Here is a 16,704-nt window from a genome sequence, read left to right as displayed (position 1 = left end):
ATAAAAGACCCCAGAGACCTCCCTTGTCCCTTCCACCATGTGAGGACACAGCAAAAAGATAGCTGTTTACGAAGCAGGAAGCAGGACCTCACCAGACACCAAAACTGCCAGGGCCTTGATCTTGGACTTCTCAGCCTCCAGAACTGTGAAAAATAAATGTTTGTGGTTTAAGCCACTCAGTCTATGGTATTTTTGTTATAGCAGCCACAATGGACTAAGACATAAATTCTTTCTAACATATTCACAAAACAAACACAAAAGCCCATATACTTTGAGGAGAAATCCACTAGCCTTCAGCTCAGCAGGTACACATCCTGTGCTCTTGAACTTGACTGATGGTGAGAAGACATGAAGGAGTGTGTCAGGTCAGGTTCTCCAAGAAGCAGATGCCAAGATGAGATTAGACTGCTGAAGACTTATTAATTGGGGGAAAGGTCTGTGAAAGATAAAAAGTGTAGGGAGCATAAGGCAGGGAGCACCCTCAGACCATGATGCTGGTTGATCACCTGTGAAAGGAGAGAGGAAAGGAGACTTGGGTAGGGAGAGCTTTGGTACAGCTCTGAGAAAGTCTTGGTCAGCCCAATGGAAGGTCCTAGAGCAAAAACAGCCCAGTAGAAAAGTCCTGTGTTGGGCAGCAATGGCCCGGCTCTAGGAACCCAGCTATCCTCAGTGGTTGTGGGTGTGGCATGGCCTCAGTATGACCATGGAAGCGAGTCTCAAGGTACAGCAGCTCGAGGCTGTCAACCAACCATGCTCCCCATGCCCCTTAAGCATGTTCTCTCGAAGGGGCATCTGAGCAGGCACCCCCTGATCACAAGGAAGAAAAATTAAGGATTCTTGCTTAGCCACTTCACTGGACACTTGCCTCCAGACCATAGTGTTTATCTGTGTATGTCCTAGTTCTTACTACATTATTGCTTAAACACATGCAGTGGCTCCTACTATATACAGTCAAGTTCCAGAGTCTGTATACTCTGCATACAGAGTCTTGGTGCTACTTAATCAAGCACCAAGGCTATCCTCTCAAGAACAGCTCCTATGCTGAAATCCAGAGAGAGCTTTCAGGTGTAGGTCTTACCACATAGCATTCTAACTGAATGCGAACTTGACTGGTTGTAGACCGAGCACTTTCTGTATCTCCCCACTACTCCCTATGGTCTAATACGTGTGTGATAACACATTTATGGGGAGTACAATTATGAAACAAACAAAGCCCCTGTACTCATGCAGGTGTTACTTCAAGGCCTTGCACAAATGTCTCCTCCTCTGCAGCCTCCTGAGCATCACAGAGAAAACTAATCCCCCTTTCCATAGCACTCTTGTTTATTATGAATGTGGGCTCGATCACACTGTATTCTACTTAGTCGGGTTATGTGTCTGCCTCGCCACAGCCTGTTTGTTCATTGAAGCCCATCTTTGTCTTCTGATGCTTCTCCTACTTTGATACCCATTAGAGATGTCTGTTCCCATCAGCATTTATGACAGCAGACCTACATTTGGAGGAAACAACCTGGTATCTGCCCATGCTCATGGAATCTCATGCAATGGCAGCAAACCATTCAGTCTATATTTACCGGCACTCAGTCTGTGCCAGGCACCCGTGTGTGTGTGTGTGTGTGTGTGTGTGTGTATGGGGGTGGATAACGAGGGAAACAGAAGCCCCACCTTCTATGATTCTTCTTTCCAACAGACAACCACACTGTGTGTGACTCTTCAAATCACACTTCATAGTTCACACTTCTCTCTCTCATGTGACCCTTGATTTGAGCTAATGGGAGCTGGATCAAACTCATAATATGATAACCCATTAATAAATTTCATCTTTTTCCCAAAGGTAATAGAATTAAGCAAACTACATTTATTTTGAACGTAACAGGTTTGATTATCTGGGAAGTGTGATTATTCTGGATTTTGAAAACAAAAAAAAGTTCATTACCACAAGCCAATCCTAACTAAAAACAGTAACCGGAGAAGATCAAAATTCCACTTGTAAAATCATTTTATTGATATAAATATACATATGAATAAAATACCTTCAGCCTGTAATGTAAGTGAATATTTGTGAAATGTCTTAAAAAGAGTAGTATTTTGATTTTTTACAGGTGTCAAAGTATTCTCTCTTAAAATCACACATTAAAAGCTAGTATGTAGACAGAAATTAAAGGCCTTCAAAAGAACATGAATATTCATAAAACCTCATTCCAATCAACTATATACATTAATCTGGGCACGTGGTAGAATCAGCTGTGGGCCTCTCTCACTCTGTTCTTCACTGTGCTTGTTGACGGTATTGCAAAGGTCACCGACCGAGTTTAAATGTACAATTCCACATCAGGAAGGAAGAAGTTCCCCATGGGAGAATGTAAAACCATACCCAAGATCTAATATATATAATTTATACAAATTATTTATTAGTGTGCTCTGTTAATATAATTACAATGTGCAATTGCATACATCAAGAATAAATTGCTCTATCAAGTGCAGATTTGACACAGGTACATGCAGCAGTACCCTACAGTCAGCTGGATGGTGTTACTTGTGTGTGTGTCCAGTTACTTTGTTTACCTCCAAAAACTCATCTTGCAGGGCAAACTGTAGCTGCCTCAGAGAAATTCAAGTAGGGCCCAGGGGATAATTGCTGGCATTCATTGAAGGCATATGAAGGAATGCTTAGAAATCAAATGCCAAGGGTTGGGAGAAGACCAAACAAATGTGCTTTGATTACCAAGAAATGGATCTGTTTCTGTTTTTTCTTTTAAAAAAAAGCAAAGGAAAAAGGAAAAGAAAAAAAGCACCAAGAGAAGAGCGCCTAGCAAGTAGAAGAGGTGTTACCCTTGGTTCCTCTCTGATGGCTAACAAAAGCACCCTGTACAAGAAGACTTCTGCACGGGTGACCTTTACACAAAAATAAACTCTTTTTCTGCTTCTTCCCCAGAGTCACTAGACTTGCTGCCTTGACGGCCATCTTTACTGGAGGACCACTGCTTTTGTTCTGGATTCTCCTGGGGCTGCTGGCCCCAGCTTCTCCTCGAAGCTGAAACAGAAAGGGAAGGAAGTCATTATCATTCATTAACAAGGTAATACCAATGGCCTGACCAATAACAGGGTGAGATGCAGGAGCCTTGAAGAGTGGGAGGGTTCAGGATGAACTTTCTCAGAAACAACTTACCAATTATGTTTAAGAGACTCTAGACAGAAATTAAAAACAAACCAACAAAAACAGAAACAAATACAAGAAAACATAAACAAACCCAGTCTATGAGAGGGTGAACCTCTCATAGATGTGGTTGAGCAGCTAAGAATGAGTACCCCAGAAGGTGAGGATGCGGGGTAAGTGAAGGGAGATGCTAGGAAGGAGGAGAGCTCTGAAGCCGCTCTGTGCCAGGTGATCTCCTCAGTCGTAGCTGCCCCCTTACACAGCAGAGAGAACAGGGCAAACAGCCTTGAGGAGGCACTGCTGGACAGATGTTCATTCGATGCCTTCTGCAGACCATTTAGGGTTGACCATCTCCGCTTTTGGGACAGGAAATGAGGAAAGGCTCCTGCAACCTTTGTCAGACCTTTCTGTGTCACAGAAAACCTGTTTCACTCGCCAGGAAATGAACAGCTTACAGTCTTGTGAAAATGAATTAATAATGCCTATGGTATATTCAGTCCTTCTGGAACCAGACTCTAGGCAGAACTGCCATTATTGTTGCCTGTTCTGATGACATATAAATACGAAGGATCCACTGAGACTTTACAAAGCAAGGATGGCAGAATAATTGCTGGAACTGAGCTTTTATTATGTGTCATGTCAGACACTCTCTGTTTTATTATTGCTACTCCTCACAACTTCCTGTAAGGTAGGTTTTGTAAGACTTAGAATCGGGATTTAAACTAGATGTCTCTCTCCAAAGCCCATGTTCTTTCCAACTGGATCGTGGCTTCACTGCTACTGTACCTCGGGAAAGGGTTCAGAGGTCATTCTCCAGCACGGCTATTAAGCGTTATTAAATATTACTCACCACATCTAGTGTATAGACACCACTTAGGCTAAAAAACACCAAACCCACACACTTGGCGTGGCTTGAAAAAAAAGTGCAGCTACCACATCACTCAGAAGTTCAAGTGATCCAACCAGGAACACAGTCCTGGAAAAGCAACAGGATTCCTTTATGCTTCTAATCATTTTCATTTGAGCATTATGCTAAAAACCTCATCTTGCCAGGAACCGGCTATTCAAATGTTCAATCCACTAACAAGTGTTTCAGGAAGTGAAAGCTCATGAAACCCAAGAGTCAAAATGCAAACATAATAAAGTGCTTTTCTTGCCATTCAGGTCATCAGGGCCTGATTCTGATCCCTAGACAACAGAAATTTAAATTCTTAGTTAATTACATTAAATAGAAATTACTCAAAATTCTAAAAAGGATAAACCTTTCAAATCTCATTAAAAAAGTAAATAATTTTTTAAAAATTTTGACTTGTTTTTACCCAATAGCTTTGAGCAAATTCTCAGCAGGAAAAGCCAGGAATAACTATTATAATTGATTTTTACTTTTTAGCTTGAATTGGGTAAAAAAAAATTAAATGTATGTGTTTGATGGTCCTTTCAAAGTCGTTAACAAGCAAGATTTGGGGAAAAGGTAAATAATTTTCTATAAATAGTTTGCCCTTTATCAGAAAACCAATTTGATAATAATAAACAAAGAGTCCTTTAAGTTCTCATCTTCTACACACGCTATGTACAGGAGAAATTAGAGAAGATTTATAATATTTTCATCTTGAAGACACTTTGCAATAACCCAACCTCAAAACAGAGCATGTGAAATCTGCTAGAAAATTGTATTCATTCCATTTTAAAACCAAAATAAGTTGTTCCTCTATATCAAGTGATTCAAAAATAAATTTCCAACACTACAGGTTCAAAAGAAGAAATAAATATGGTGATATGCAGCTCATTTGTCTTCAGAGCAAACATATTGCTCTAATTCTTAGATTAAAAATGCTTTTCTGGGGCTGGCCCAGTGATGTAGTAGTTAAGTTCATGTGCTGTGGGGCAGCCTGGGGTTCACAGGTTCGGATCCCGGGCACAGACCTATGCACCGCTTATCAAGCCATGCTGTGGCGGCATCCCATATAAAGTAGAGGAAGATGGGCACGGATGTTAGCTCAGGGCCAATCTTCCTCAGCAAAAAAAAAAAAAAAAAAGAGAGAAAGATTGGCAACAGATGTTAGCTCAGGGCTAATCTTCCCCATAAGGAAAAACAAAAACAAATTTTCGTCCTTCCCAGTATTTTAGTTTCCTCAAAATGCCAGGTCTGATTCATGTTATATGATATGACATCAGAGTACTCTCTTTAAAAATAGAGAAATTCATGCAATCAAAAATGTATACGTCACAGATAAAAACTGAGATAATGCCCCAGGGTCACTGTAGCAGGGCTAACTGAAATTCAGAGAAATCCAATATAGGAATCTTCAAAGAGTAGACTGTCCGTCAGTCTCCATCCAAGTGACACTGGCTTCTGAGTCCTCCAGGGCTGGGGAGGAACTGGAGAGGAGGGTGGGGAGGATTCAGCAAACATTAACGAGTTAACAGGTTGGTTTCCGGGTTGGTGACATAGACCTGGTACCAGTCATGAATGAAAAATTTTAATTTGTCCAACATAGTCACTGAGAGGAATAATGAAATGTTCTTTCTAGAGGCCTGTCAAAGCAGTTCTCTACGCTAGTGACACTATTTAAAAATTCACTCTAAATATATTCACTTTCATTGATTGACCTCTACCAGTTGTGAATGTGAATGTGATAGTGAGACGAGTACCACGCTGACATTTCCTTAGTATTGTAGGTGGGCACCATCCGCAGATAGGAAAACTGAGGCATAGTGAGATCAAGGAACTGAAGTCATGTAACTAAGGCAGTTGAGTTTGGAAGCCAAAGCATTTGGTCTCCCAGCCTCCTGCCTTCTTATTAGTCCAGGTCACTAGTGCAAACAACTTTGTAGGGGAAATGTCCTTTGTCAAGTTTGCAGCATCTATTTGATTGCATATAATTAGGATGCTAATTAGAATTATATTGAAGTAGCTTTGGTCAGGCTCAGATTAATGGATAGCCTAAATAAGATGATGTCTGCTTGAAACTTAAAAACTCAAGAAATTATTTTAAAATATTTATAGAATTCAGACTTTTTACTAATTCAGATGAATCTTCCCCTAGGCACTCTGATTTAATACTTGACTTTATACAGGGAAAAATAAAAATTCAGATTGTTTTACTACACTTCTTCAATGCAAGTATTCATACAGTTAAATGCTGGAGCATCTCTATACATGCGTCTGTACACGTATTTATTACCATTCCAAGTACCATTAAAATTATAAAAGATACTCGAGTAAGTGAACAGGTAATTTATTCAACACAGATACTTCATGTGTATTCACATCCTATCTACAGGGCAATAATTGGCACAAGGAGGATCCAACATGAAATCTGTCATTCTTGAAGATGATTTGACTTTGCATATATATAAATATATATGCAAATATATATGCTAATTTTAAAGCTTCTGAAACGTGCATATAAACTCAGAATTAAAAATTCATATGAAAATTTGAGCTTTTCTCCATTTTCAGCTCCACTGACATCCATATTTCCCACAAGGAAAACATTATGATGACCTTAAAATAATATTCAGTAGTCGACCCTGATTTTTTATACTTTCTGGCAAAAGTCAAAAATACCAACCAACTGTTAAATTTCTTTTGAAGAACTCATATAGGGGTAGTAGAACCCAGATCTGGTGAAAAGGGTGGAACAGGGCCCTGGCTTATCGACTATAAGCCACAGCCAAATATGTATTGGCTATAGGTTGGATTATGGAAGAAGCAAGTGATATATAAAAGGAATCTCAGAATAAGATGGCCTGTACAAAGAGGATACATTACAATGTATACAAAGCCAAAACCAACTATTTTCTTCAAGAAAATAGGACATGCTCTAATAAAAACATCACAGCTTATAATTAAATACAGAGAGGCAATGATATGAAATTCAAAAGATGCAGTTCAAATATTTCCAATAAAAGAAAGTAAGCATTTTATCTGTCAAATCAATATTCAAATGGCCACACAATTAAAACATAATAATCATGATAAAAATACGCAGCATGCTTTGAGAACAATAGCCTTTGTTTGTTTCACAGATACATGATTTAGGAAAATAAGAAAGCTGTTTTAGCATAAACAAAGCTGATCTTAAATGACTTAAAGTGTACATCACGGTTTAATAGAATTGCTCTGCTAAATGCTATTTGTTAACCAGGAACTATTCAGAAAGCAGACTGCTATGCAGTTCTCAAGGGTGAAGACAGTCACGTGCTAGGAATCGGCACTAACAAAACAAAATTAAAATATTATACATGAAATTACTTTAATTGAAGCTCCTGTAAAAATTACTTTTCTGGTTCCTGCCAGTATTTGAAGAAATCAGGGCAGAAAAGCAAATACAAGATGGTCCTATTTAATTCCATCAAAATTTGATGCAGCCCATCACAGTAAGAATTTTAAGCCAAGAGGTCATGGAAAAATATGAGACAGACGCAGAATTTCCTGCCTTTCTATGATTTGGCTTATCTCTGTCTTCATCCTCTTTTTATTTTAATTCAAAGCATTACTGGATGATCAGTGTGGTACTGGGGGGTGGTCTCTTTGTCTCTGTGTTGTATAAAGTGCTTTTTAGTAGCCTCTTGAAGAAGGAACATTGCATTGCATCAAGGGTGCTTTGTTCATAATCAGCTGATGTAAGTCAACTGATAAAATAGTTCAAATGTAAATTTCCAAAATCTAGAAACATCTATGTAATCTTGGGTGTCCTTATCAAAAGAGACAATGTAGAGACAGAGCTTCTGATTTAATATACTCAAAAAAATAACTCTGCTTCTCTTCAGAAAATAAATGCCTTAGCTGTTCATTTAAGGTAATTTTTCTATGACTTGAAGATAATAGATTTTCTTGAAAATATCAGAGACAATCTCTTGTAGAGAAAAGAGTTATTGTAACAGTCTGTATATAAACAAGTCTACCACACAGGAGATCCTTTAAAAGTGAAGGACCAAGTCAGTCAGTTTTCTCTAGAGCAGGTGCTACCTGGCCCAAATAGAATGTTCTGTCCCCACGTGACCTACAGACTTCACTTTATGCTGTGGGTTGGATCCTTAACTCCACCCCGTCATCTAGCTAGTGTGTACCAGACCAGGAGACAAGTCGGAGCGTGTGGCTCATCCAACAGTACTGGCCGAGAAGGCTGACTCCAAATGTTGTTGAGCTGGTAGATGCTTTTTTGTTATTGTTTTTGTTTTTAAATCTATGTCAAGAAAAGTCCTGAAAGACAACAGTTCCCACTTAAGGATCATAATTCATTGGGCTATTAAGCTGTAAGGTGATTCACACTTTTACTATTAAAAGTTATTCCTATAAGAAGGTCACTTCCACTGACTTCCCTTCTGAGGTGCCTTGTTATGGGGCAGTGAAGGGCGTGGAGCTATAGCTAGAATGCTGGGCCATGCATTGAATCCCTCGGAGCCTAAATACACTCATATATCAACCCCCAATAAAGTTTTACAGGAAGGAAAAGTGCCTCATTCCAAGGGAAGAAGTCTTTTAAGGAAATCTCACATATCAGAATATTTTATATTCTTTTTCTTTTATGACACTAAGATTTCCTTTAAAAGATTTTCAAGTCATATTTATAAAAAGTTAGTTAACCAGGGAGATGAGTACTTAGTCACAGAAAAGACATTTCCTTTCTGAATCAGCAATGATTGTTCTCAAATTTCCCATTGGAGATTAAAGCCGATTTGAAATCTGTCTTTTTTGTCTCCTGGGACTGTCCTCACCCAAACAGAACATCACAGAATTTAATCCAGTGTCAAAGGAAAAACAGAACTTATAGAGTAACTGCTGTAAAACAGAATAAATTGTTCCCAGAAGTTGAAAAGTTAATTGGTACTTTTCTTTTCTTACTAAAGGGTCATAAATGTCCACGGAAGATCATGCACATGACACAAGGTCTGCATTTAGTCGCTGGCTCCTCATTGATCCTTTTCTAAAAGAGTGTAAGGTAAGGTGTTAGGCCAATATTGTCTAAAGGTATAAATTGTGTTCCTCTAAGAATTTCTGATCCGATCCCAGTTTAAATCTAATAGAAGAGAAAAGAGATAAAGAAAGAGAATAGAAGACATGACCCCAAATATAAAAATAAACCTATAGGCTCACAAAAATTTGAAAGGACAAGTCACCATACTCCAAAGTAACTTGATCCTCCTCATAAGATTTTCTAATTTTAGATTTTGAAGTCAATATTTTTTGCCCAAAGTGGAAGGACCATCCTGTTGCCATTTAGGAAAAAAATCAGTTGTATGAATAATCCCAGTCCCAGGATAGAAGTTACTCAATTAAAGTTTGTTTTTGTTAGTGCCAGTTCATAAGCTTTGGGTCAGCGAGGGATGATAATCGAAGGCTCTAACCATTTGTTGGCTGTGACTTCCTGTGCCCAATTGCATTCACTTCCTCTTCTGCAATGGTGGAGTACAGTTTTGAAGATCTTTTCCCTCCACTGGAAGGCTTGCCACTGTCATGATCTGAATGTCTTTTGTAATAATCTCCTCTTTGCACTACTGAGGAAAAGGGATTCATTTTACCCTTTATATTAGCAAATACATCAATGTGTTGACATTAATATTAAAAAATATTAATATTAAAAATCAAATATCAGCTTACCCACCCCACTTAGGATTCAAGGAACCTACAGTGTTGGTCCTGAACAGATACACATTATCTATAGAATTCAACAGCCAACATTATGGAAATGTGCAAAATGATGTGAGCTCTGAGTCTGCCCCAAAAAGGTACTAACAAAAAGGCCTCAGTGTTACCATTTTGATTCCAGGATGGATTAATGAAAATCACATTCACTATGGAATAATCTATAAGAATCATAGCAATTTACCTGTTTCAGAAATTAGTTGGGCACGCTAGTCCAAAGGGAGGCACAGAACAAGGAAATGAAGTAACCAGCATGAATAATGTACAAGAAAATTGGAAGGAGCACATCAGGAACATTTTTTAAAGAAAAAGATAAGGTTCACAGGTAGCTCTCATTCCTGGGCCAGCTTAGTGGACAAGCTGATAAATAAAGCAAAGTCAAAATCTTACCCCCTTGGACATTTACAAACTGTTCTCAGACCTCATGTATATTTTCAGTCCAATTTCAATCCCAAGTGATACCATCAGAATGATCTCTGTGACTAACTTACTCTGGATCCCAGGTGGGAAAGCAATGGTCTCCACAATTCTATACTTCCTCCCATCCACCTGGAAAGGTGGAGGCATGAACCATTCCTAATATTTGCTATTGGGGGAGTAAGGAATGGAATCAAACATCTACTCCCTGAAGCTTGAAAATGTTTGAGGAGCAACTCAATCATTTCTAACTTCTGGAGGAAAGAACATGCGACATTTTCAAAGAAGCTAAGGGCACACTAGCGACATCCAGTATTGCACCCACTTCGTTAACTACAGAGGTTCCGTGGACATGTTCATACTCATGAGGCTGGTGGGTTACTCTAGGGCTTTTTTTAATCATACAGCCATCTAGAAAACATCACTCTTCAAAGACGTTAATTGTTTTTTATTCAACCTTCTGACCTTTTCTTTTTAATCCTTCTATATTTCAATTGCTTTTGACAAGCTGAGCATTCCTACTTACACTACCAACCCATTCCCCCTCCCCATTTCTCTCCAACAGGATTCTTTCAGGCATTTTCAAAGCTTCCTTATAAGTAAAGACACAAAGTCAGCAGTTGCAGAAAGGAAGGAAAATGAGGGTGGGAATGGGGGAGGCGCTGTGTGGCTCGAGCTGGGATGTCAGGGACACACGCTAACTCAAGTCACTCTGACCCAGCATGACCAAAGGTTCTTCTTTTCACACCAAGACTTCCAAAGGCTGTGGCTGGAATGCCAAACCCTGTATTTATTTACCGCATGTGAGATGACTACAGGTGTCAGCCACCTTTCATGGCTTTACTTTCTCTGTTTGACAGAAGTGGTTTACCAACTTTGGTCAAAACCCCACCTTCTTTTATTTATAGCCAACAGGTGAGTGAAGCTTGTACCCACCAAATAAATCTGCAGAATGGAGACGAGAAAGCAGGCAGTGTTATTTTTTTATTAGACTCCCAAGTCACAAAGACAGTACCTAGAAACACTTTCTATTAACTTCAACCCAAGACTACCATCAGTAAAAGAAAATAGGCCAGTGTAGGAAGAGGTCAGAGTCAGAGAGATCAAAGAATTCTAAAGCATCAAACAAATCTAAAATAAAACAATAATGAGGGCCGGCCCCGTGGCTTAGCGGTTAAGTGCGTGCGCTCCGCTGCCGGCGGCCCGGGTTCGGATCCCGGGTGCGCACCGAGGCACCACTCCTCCAGCCATGCTGAGGCCGCGTCCCACATACAGCAACTAGAAGGATGTGCAGCTATGACAGACAACTATGTACTGGGGCTTTGGGGGAAAAATAAATAAATAAAATCTTTAAAAAAAAAAAAAAAAAAAAAAAAACAATAATGAGAGCCACGTGGACTCAGGTGATGACATACATGGCTCTAGAAATTCTTTATAGATGGGGCTTAGAGACTGCAACTGCATTACACTTGATGAAGGACAGAACCCAAAAGTCAATTGTGCATGTACCAGAGTGAGGGAGGTGGGTGAAAGAAATGGCAGGGTGCTGAAGTCACCCAAACACACCTCACCTCCACTCATAACTCTTAATCTGATTCTAGGAGATGGCATGCAAGTCCCAGGATTATCTTGTTCTGCTCCTACACCAGTAAATTAGAAGGAGCAAACTGGTGTGCTGATGCTCAGAGAGGGTCCAAGCTGGTGCCACACTTCTGAGAATGAGGAACGTCTGACCTCGTGACTGAGCAAGCACAATGAGCCGCAAGGTCCCTCAGGCCTGAACCATAGCAACGGTAATTTACAAACAGGGGAAAATATTCTCCGAAATAATGGAAGCTAGAAACCTACAGGGAGCACCAAATGAGTCACAAAGTAATATTTAAGGCACTAAGATGCTGGGAGCCAGTTCAGGAACATCTAGTGATTATTATTACAAAGAAGTTAGCCCTCTGGGCTAGTGTCTCAGTTATGCTTTTCATTCTTTATATATGGTCCTTCATTAAGATCCAATGTCATCGATAAAGTTGAGTCCAATTTCTGAACTAAGAAACTGCTCTGGTTCCGAAATTTAACCCAAGGGATGCTGACTTAAACAAACTCTGACATATTAGTTAAGTCCAAGATTAATTCCTTTCTCTTGAAATGACTCTCCTTGGGGAGAGCTAACCCAGAGAAAAAACTTCTTACCTTCCTGGGAAAATGTCCTGGGACTGTGCTGGGGGCTACTCTGGCCATCTCTCTCCTTGTCTGAAGGAACTTTTTTCAGGACAGGGGGAAGAAGAGCAACTTTAGGGGACGTAGGGCCAGATGGAGAGTCTGGGATGTCCTCTACGGAGACACAAACACATGAATCAAACTGTTCCACAAACTGGATTCCTAAAACATAAGCCGGGTTAATCTTAAAATACAAATGACTAAAAATTTTTAAAAAGCATCACAGAATTTTTCTGGCCAAAAACTAGTTTCATGTTTCTGCTCAGTGGAGTAACATCCACAAACAATATAGAGAAAAATAATGAAAACTTACAAAAGGTTAAAAATCTGCACATGTGAATCTATCTTGGAGACAGAGAATTTAAATGAGCTGATATTTGAAAATTAGACTGTAAGTGAACTAAATGTTCCTTCTGCCTCAAACAAAAAGGCTATTTGATTTTCTTAAAATATGTAATATTTATAATCCACTGCCTTTACCTTTTGTCAAATCTAGTAAAGTGGTCACTATATGTATACATACATATAATGTGCAGGAGGAATGTGGATGCGTGTACCAATATACACATAGTGAGATCAGTAAGGATAACTTAGGATCATTGACTTTCAGAACCTAAAAGGACTTTGTCGATCCCTGTCCACATGAAGAGATTAAATGATCTGCTAAACTAAAAAGATGGCAAAATAGATAGGACTAGAACTCTAGTCTCTTAATTCTAAAGGCTGTGTTGTTTCACTCTAATTGGAAGGGTTAACTGAATTGTGCTCCTTTCTCTGCTCTATTACCAGCAAGGTGATTCTCAACTTGGCACATGCATGCGTGTGTGTCCACACGTAGAAGACAACCTTCATCCAGGTTTTCTTCAGCCTATGCTTCCAATCCAAGTCTCCTACATGCTTCACTAGCTAAGCAGGAATGTGACAAGACAGTGTGAAAATAGCACTCTCTTCTTTGACAATCTCTCAGAACCGTGGAGAGGAAATGAGATCGTGTATTTGAAAATGCCTGCTGAATTCTCAAGCTCTACAAAAACATTAATTTGTTGACATAATTCTTAATATACTAAGTATAGTCACACGTCATTTAATGACAGGAATACGTTCTGAGAAATGTGTCGTTAAGCAATTTCGTCATTGTGCGAACATCATAGCGTGTACTTACACACACCTAGATGGTATAGCCTACTACACCCTAGGCTACTGTGGTACTCATCTTATGGGACCAACATTGTATATGCGGTCTGTCGTTGACTGAAATGTCGTTATGTGGCACATAATTGCACTAACAAATAAATGAACACATTTAGCAAATAAACTAAAATAAAAGCTTCTTGCAACAGAATATTGGGAATCCAGTTAGTTTTATATTCAGCATTAGCAACTGGGGAGCCAAAATACTCTACAAACTAGATAGGATTCATTTTATAAGAGCTGTTTCCTTCCTTCAGATTATAAACACACCTAGCTGACAAAATGCCAACCTGCTTTTGAGCATTTTTTTTTTTTAATTTTTAAAACTATTTCTTTGGCCTCGATTCTCCCCTCTCTTTCCATTGTGAAGCTATTTTGTGTGCACCAGGAAATTTTTTGTGTTCTCCATCATAACGAACTTTGGTGTGTAAAAAGGTTTGAGTAGAATTAGGAAGTCCTAAGTGATTTGCTTCAAGAGTGAGTTGCTTGAGGTGACCTCAGTATACCGTTATTGTGGCTTCTCTTTGGAGACTGCACGCTACTTTTCTTGAGGGATCAATGCACTGTGAAGACCAGAGAGTATTAACCAGGCCGGACCCTTGGTGAGCGAAAGAAATGTTTGAGAGAAAATGGGAAAGATCCACAAGTGGAATGAGTTTGGGCACATGGGACGCTGCCTTTCTTCTCACCGTACCCAAATCTTCTGCATATTGATGAATGACCATGTGAGCTGTGTATCTTACTTTCTAATATGCATGTCCATGGGGGAAGAGGCCCACTAGAAGAGTGGTCACCACCACAGCTGGGAAAGTCCTGGTATCTGGTTGCTACTCACTAGCTGTGTGACTTAGCAAACCTGGTATCTCTGTGCCTTACATTCCGCATCTGTAAAATGGAGCTGTGGTGAGGATAGCAGCAGTTTATCCACACAAAGCACTTAGAACACGGCCTGGCACAGACGTAAGTGTTCAATTACGATTAGCGGCCATGATGATGGTGAGCGTAATCTGACCATATATCTCTATCCTTATTTGCCTAATTTTTGCGGGGGAATAAAGTGAAGAGCTGATATGGGTTCACTGTATTATCCATTCTACTTTTATACTTTTGTATACGTTTGAAAATTCTTATAACAGAAAGTTGGAAAAAAAAAAAAAACTGGTAGGAAAAGAGGCAGTTACAGGAGAGAATACAGCAGAGCCTAATCCATTTCCAGTATTTTTAAATTTCTTCTATCATTAGATTTTCTAAACCTAGAGTGAGCAAACTTTTTCTGTAAAGGGCCAAGTAGTAAATATTTTAGGCTTTGCAGGCCACATGGCCTCTGTCACAACTACTCAATTCTGCCATTTTAGTGCAAAAGCAGCCAGAGGCAATATGTACACAAAGGGTGTGGTTGTGTGCCAGCATCACTTTATTTACAACAACAGGCCCACGGTTTGCTAAGCCCTGTTCTAAACCCTAAACATTTCACAGAATATAGGATAAAAACAAAGGAACTTATGCTTTCCCTCTTTGTGGTCCTCATCCTTTAACTAGAGCCTTCTAAGGGTCTGTACCCGCTGGAGACAGATTTCAGAAAGCTAAAATCAGGCGCCACAAATGAGTCAAGACAAGATTGCTTTTCTGGTTTCGCCCTCTGATCTGCAGCCCTGAATTCAAGGATAGTCTCTGAGTCAGTGGGCCTTGGTGTTCAATAAACAAATTCTTAGCCTTTGTCACTTTCACAGCCTCTGGCAGGTTTCTCCTGACTCCCATCCAGCAGACCCCTGTGCCCACGTTCACAGGCAGCCCTGGAAACCGCGTGTGGAGTCCGATCCAGCTGCCCTGGGAAGCCGGCAGGTGGCTGCCTGACCAGCAAAACCCTTACCAGGCCGCGAGGCGGTTCTTGGCTTCTGCGGGATGGTGGGCCGTGCTGCCAGGCTGGGTTTGGGGGACTGCAGGAGGGGCTTCGGGCTAGTGGGTGTGCTGGAAGAGCTCCGGGACCTGGAGCCCCCCTCCACTTTCGGTTCTGCTTTGGCATTCTTTTCTGGTGTTCCCAAACCGAAGCGGTTCTCTGGAAGACCTGGGTGCAGTTTAGGTACTAAAAGGAAAATGGGTACAAAAAGCACACTTTAAAAATCAAAAGTGAAAGAAACCAATAATTTGAAGCTAGGAGAAGTCTAGTACAAAGTGCTATAATCACTGATTGTCATTCCTCATCATAGAGACTTAAGAACAGAAACATGCTGTTCTAGCATGTTTTCAGAATCAAATCATACTGGCAGAAAGCTAAAATTCTTTCTAGAAAAGCAGTAGACTTGATGGTGCTCTTTTGATTACCCCTGACTATTCTACAGACAACAAGCCTTACAATTAATAGGGTACAGGTCCATACTAATGTACAGAGAGAACAGTAGTTCTTCACGCCTTTGAAGCAGTCAGATGTTTCTTGGCTCTGGCACAAGGTACAGGTATAACCAACTGTACGCCCCTCGGTTCTAGATGGTTCTAGACCACAATCAGGTAGGGATCTGGCTGCAAATCCTCAGTGAGGAGGGCTATGCTGATGGCCATAACCTCATGTTTAGTGAGATGGCTCCAGGAATGTCATCTCATGTCCCATCTCCATCCCTTTTGCTGCCTTAATTTAACCAGACAACTGGCAAAAATAAGCCCGTTAAATACGATTTATATTCCAACTCTTACTGCATGAAGATATTAAAGCTAAGCGTTAAGAACTTCAAACAGCAAAACAGGGTATCTAACATGCAATTTTCAAATTACTCTCCAGTTTCCATCTAAGGTATTTGATTCTTTTACGACACCTGAAAAGTCAGAGGGACAAAGGATACTGGACATTTATGGATATTCAAGCTGAGAGGGAAAAACATTCCCTCATATCAAAGAGCCACCTTCCACATACCTTATCTGGCTTATTTTTAAAAACATCAGCCACATCCTCAAAATGTCCCCCCACCTTTCCCCAAATGCCCACAGTTTGGGAGTTCTCCATGAAGTTTCTTCCTTTGGGGAAATCAGAAAAGGTGCCCTGTCCAGGCACAAGGCTATAGAGACACGCTCCCAAATGGAA

The 16,704-nt window shown here is 40.1% G+C and overlaps 1 protein-coding gene across 4 annotated transcripts in view; it reads right to left on the bottom strand.

The window, feature by feature from the left end:
* Window positions 1–1,981: 1,981 nt before the first annotated feature.
* The window catches only part of CARMIL1 (capping protein regulator and myosin 1 linker 1), a 326,380-nt gene continuing 311,657 nt past the window's right edge, over window positions 1,982–16,704 (bottom strand). For 3 of the 4 annotated variants that reach the window (XM_087438110.1, XM_014788706.2, XM_087438109.1), the window contains 4 exons: window positions 15,502–15,714; window positions 12,414–12,554; window positions 9,512–9,661; window positions 1,982–3,034 (listed from right to left, as the gene is read on the bottom strand). In XM_087438110.1, the coding sequence (XP_087294236.1) occupies window positions 2,898–3,034; window positions 9,512–9,661; window positions 12,414–12,554; window positions 15,502–15,714 (641 nt within the window). In that variant the 3' untranslated portion in view covers window positions 1,982–2,897. The remainder of the gene's footprint in view (window positions 3,035–9,511; window positions 9,662–12,413; window positions 12,555–15,501; window positions 15,715–16,704) is intronic. The other variant, XM_004432061.3, reaches the window with a different exon arrangement.

This window comes from Ceratotherium simum, chromosome 13 (genome assembly GCF_057802395.1).
Source record: "Ceratotherium simum simum isolate JZ-2026a chromosome 13, ASM5780239v1, whole genome shotgun sequence".
Classification (NCBI taxonomy): Eukaryota; Metazoa; Chordata; class Mammalia; order Perissodactyla; family Rhinocerotidae; genus Ceratotherium; species Ceratotherium simum.
Note: the sequence above shows the minus strand (reverse complement) of the source record. Positions and strands in the feature narration are given on the sequence as shown.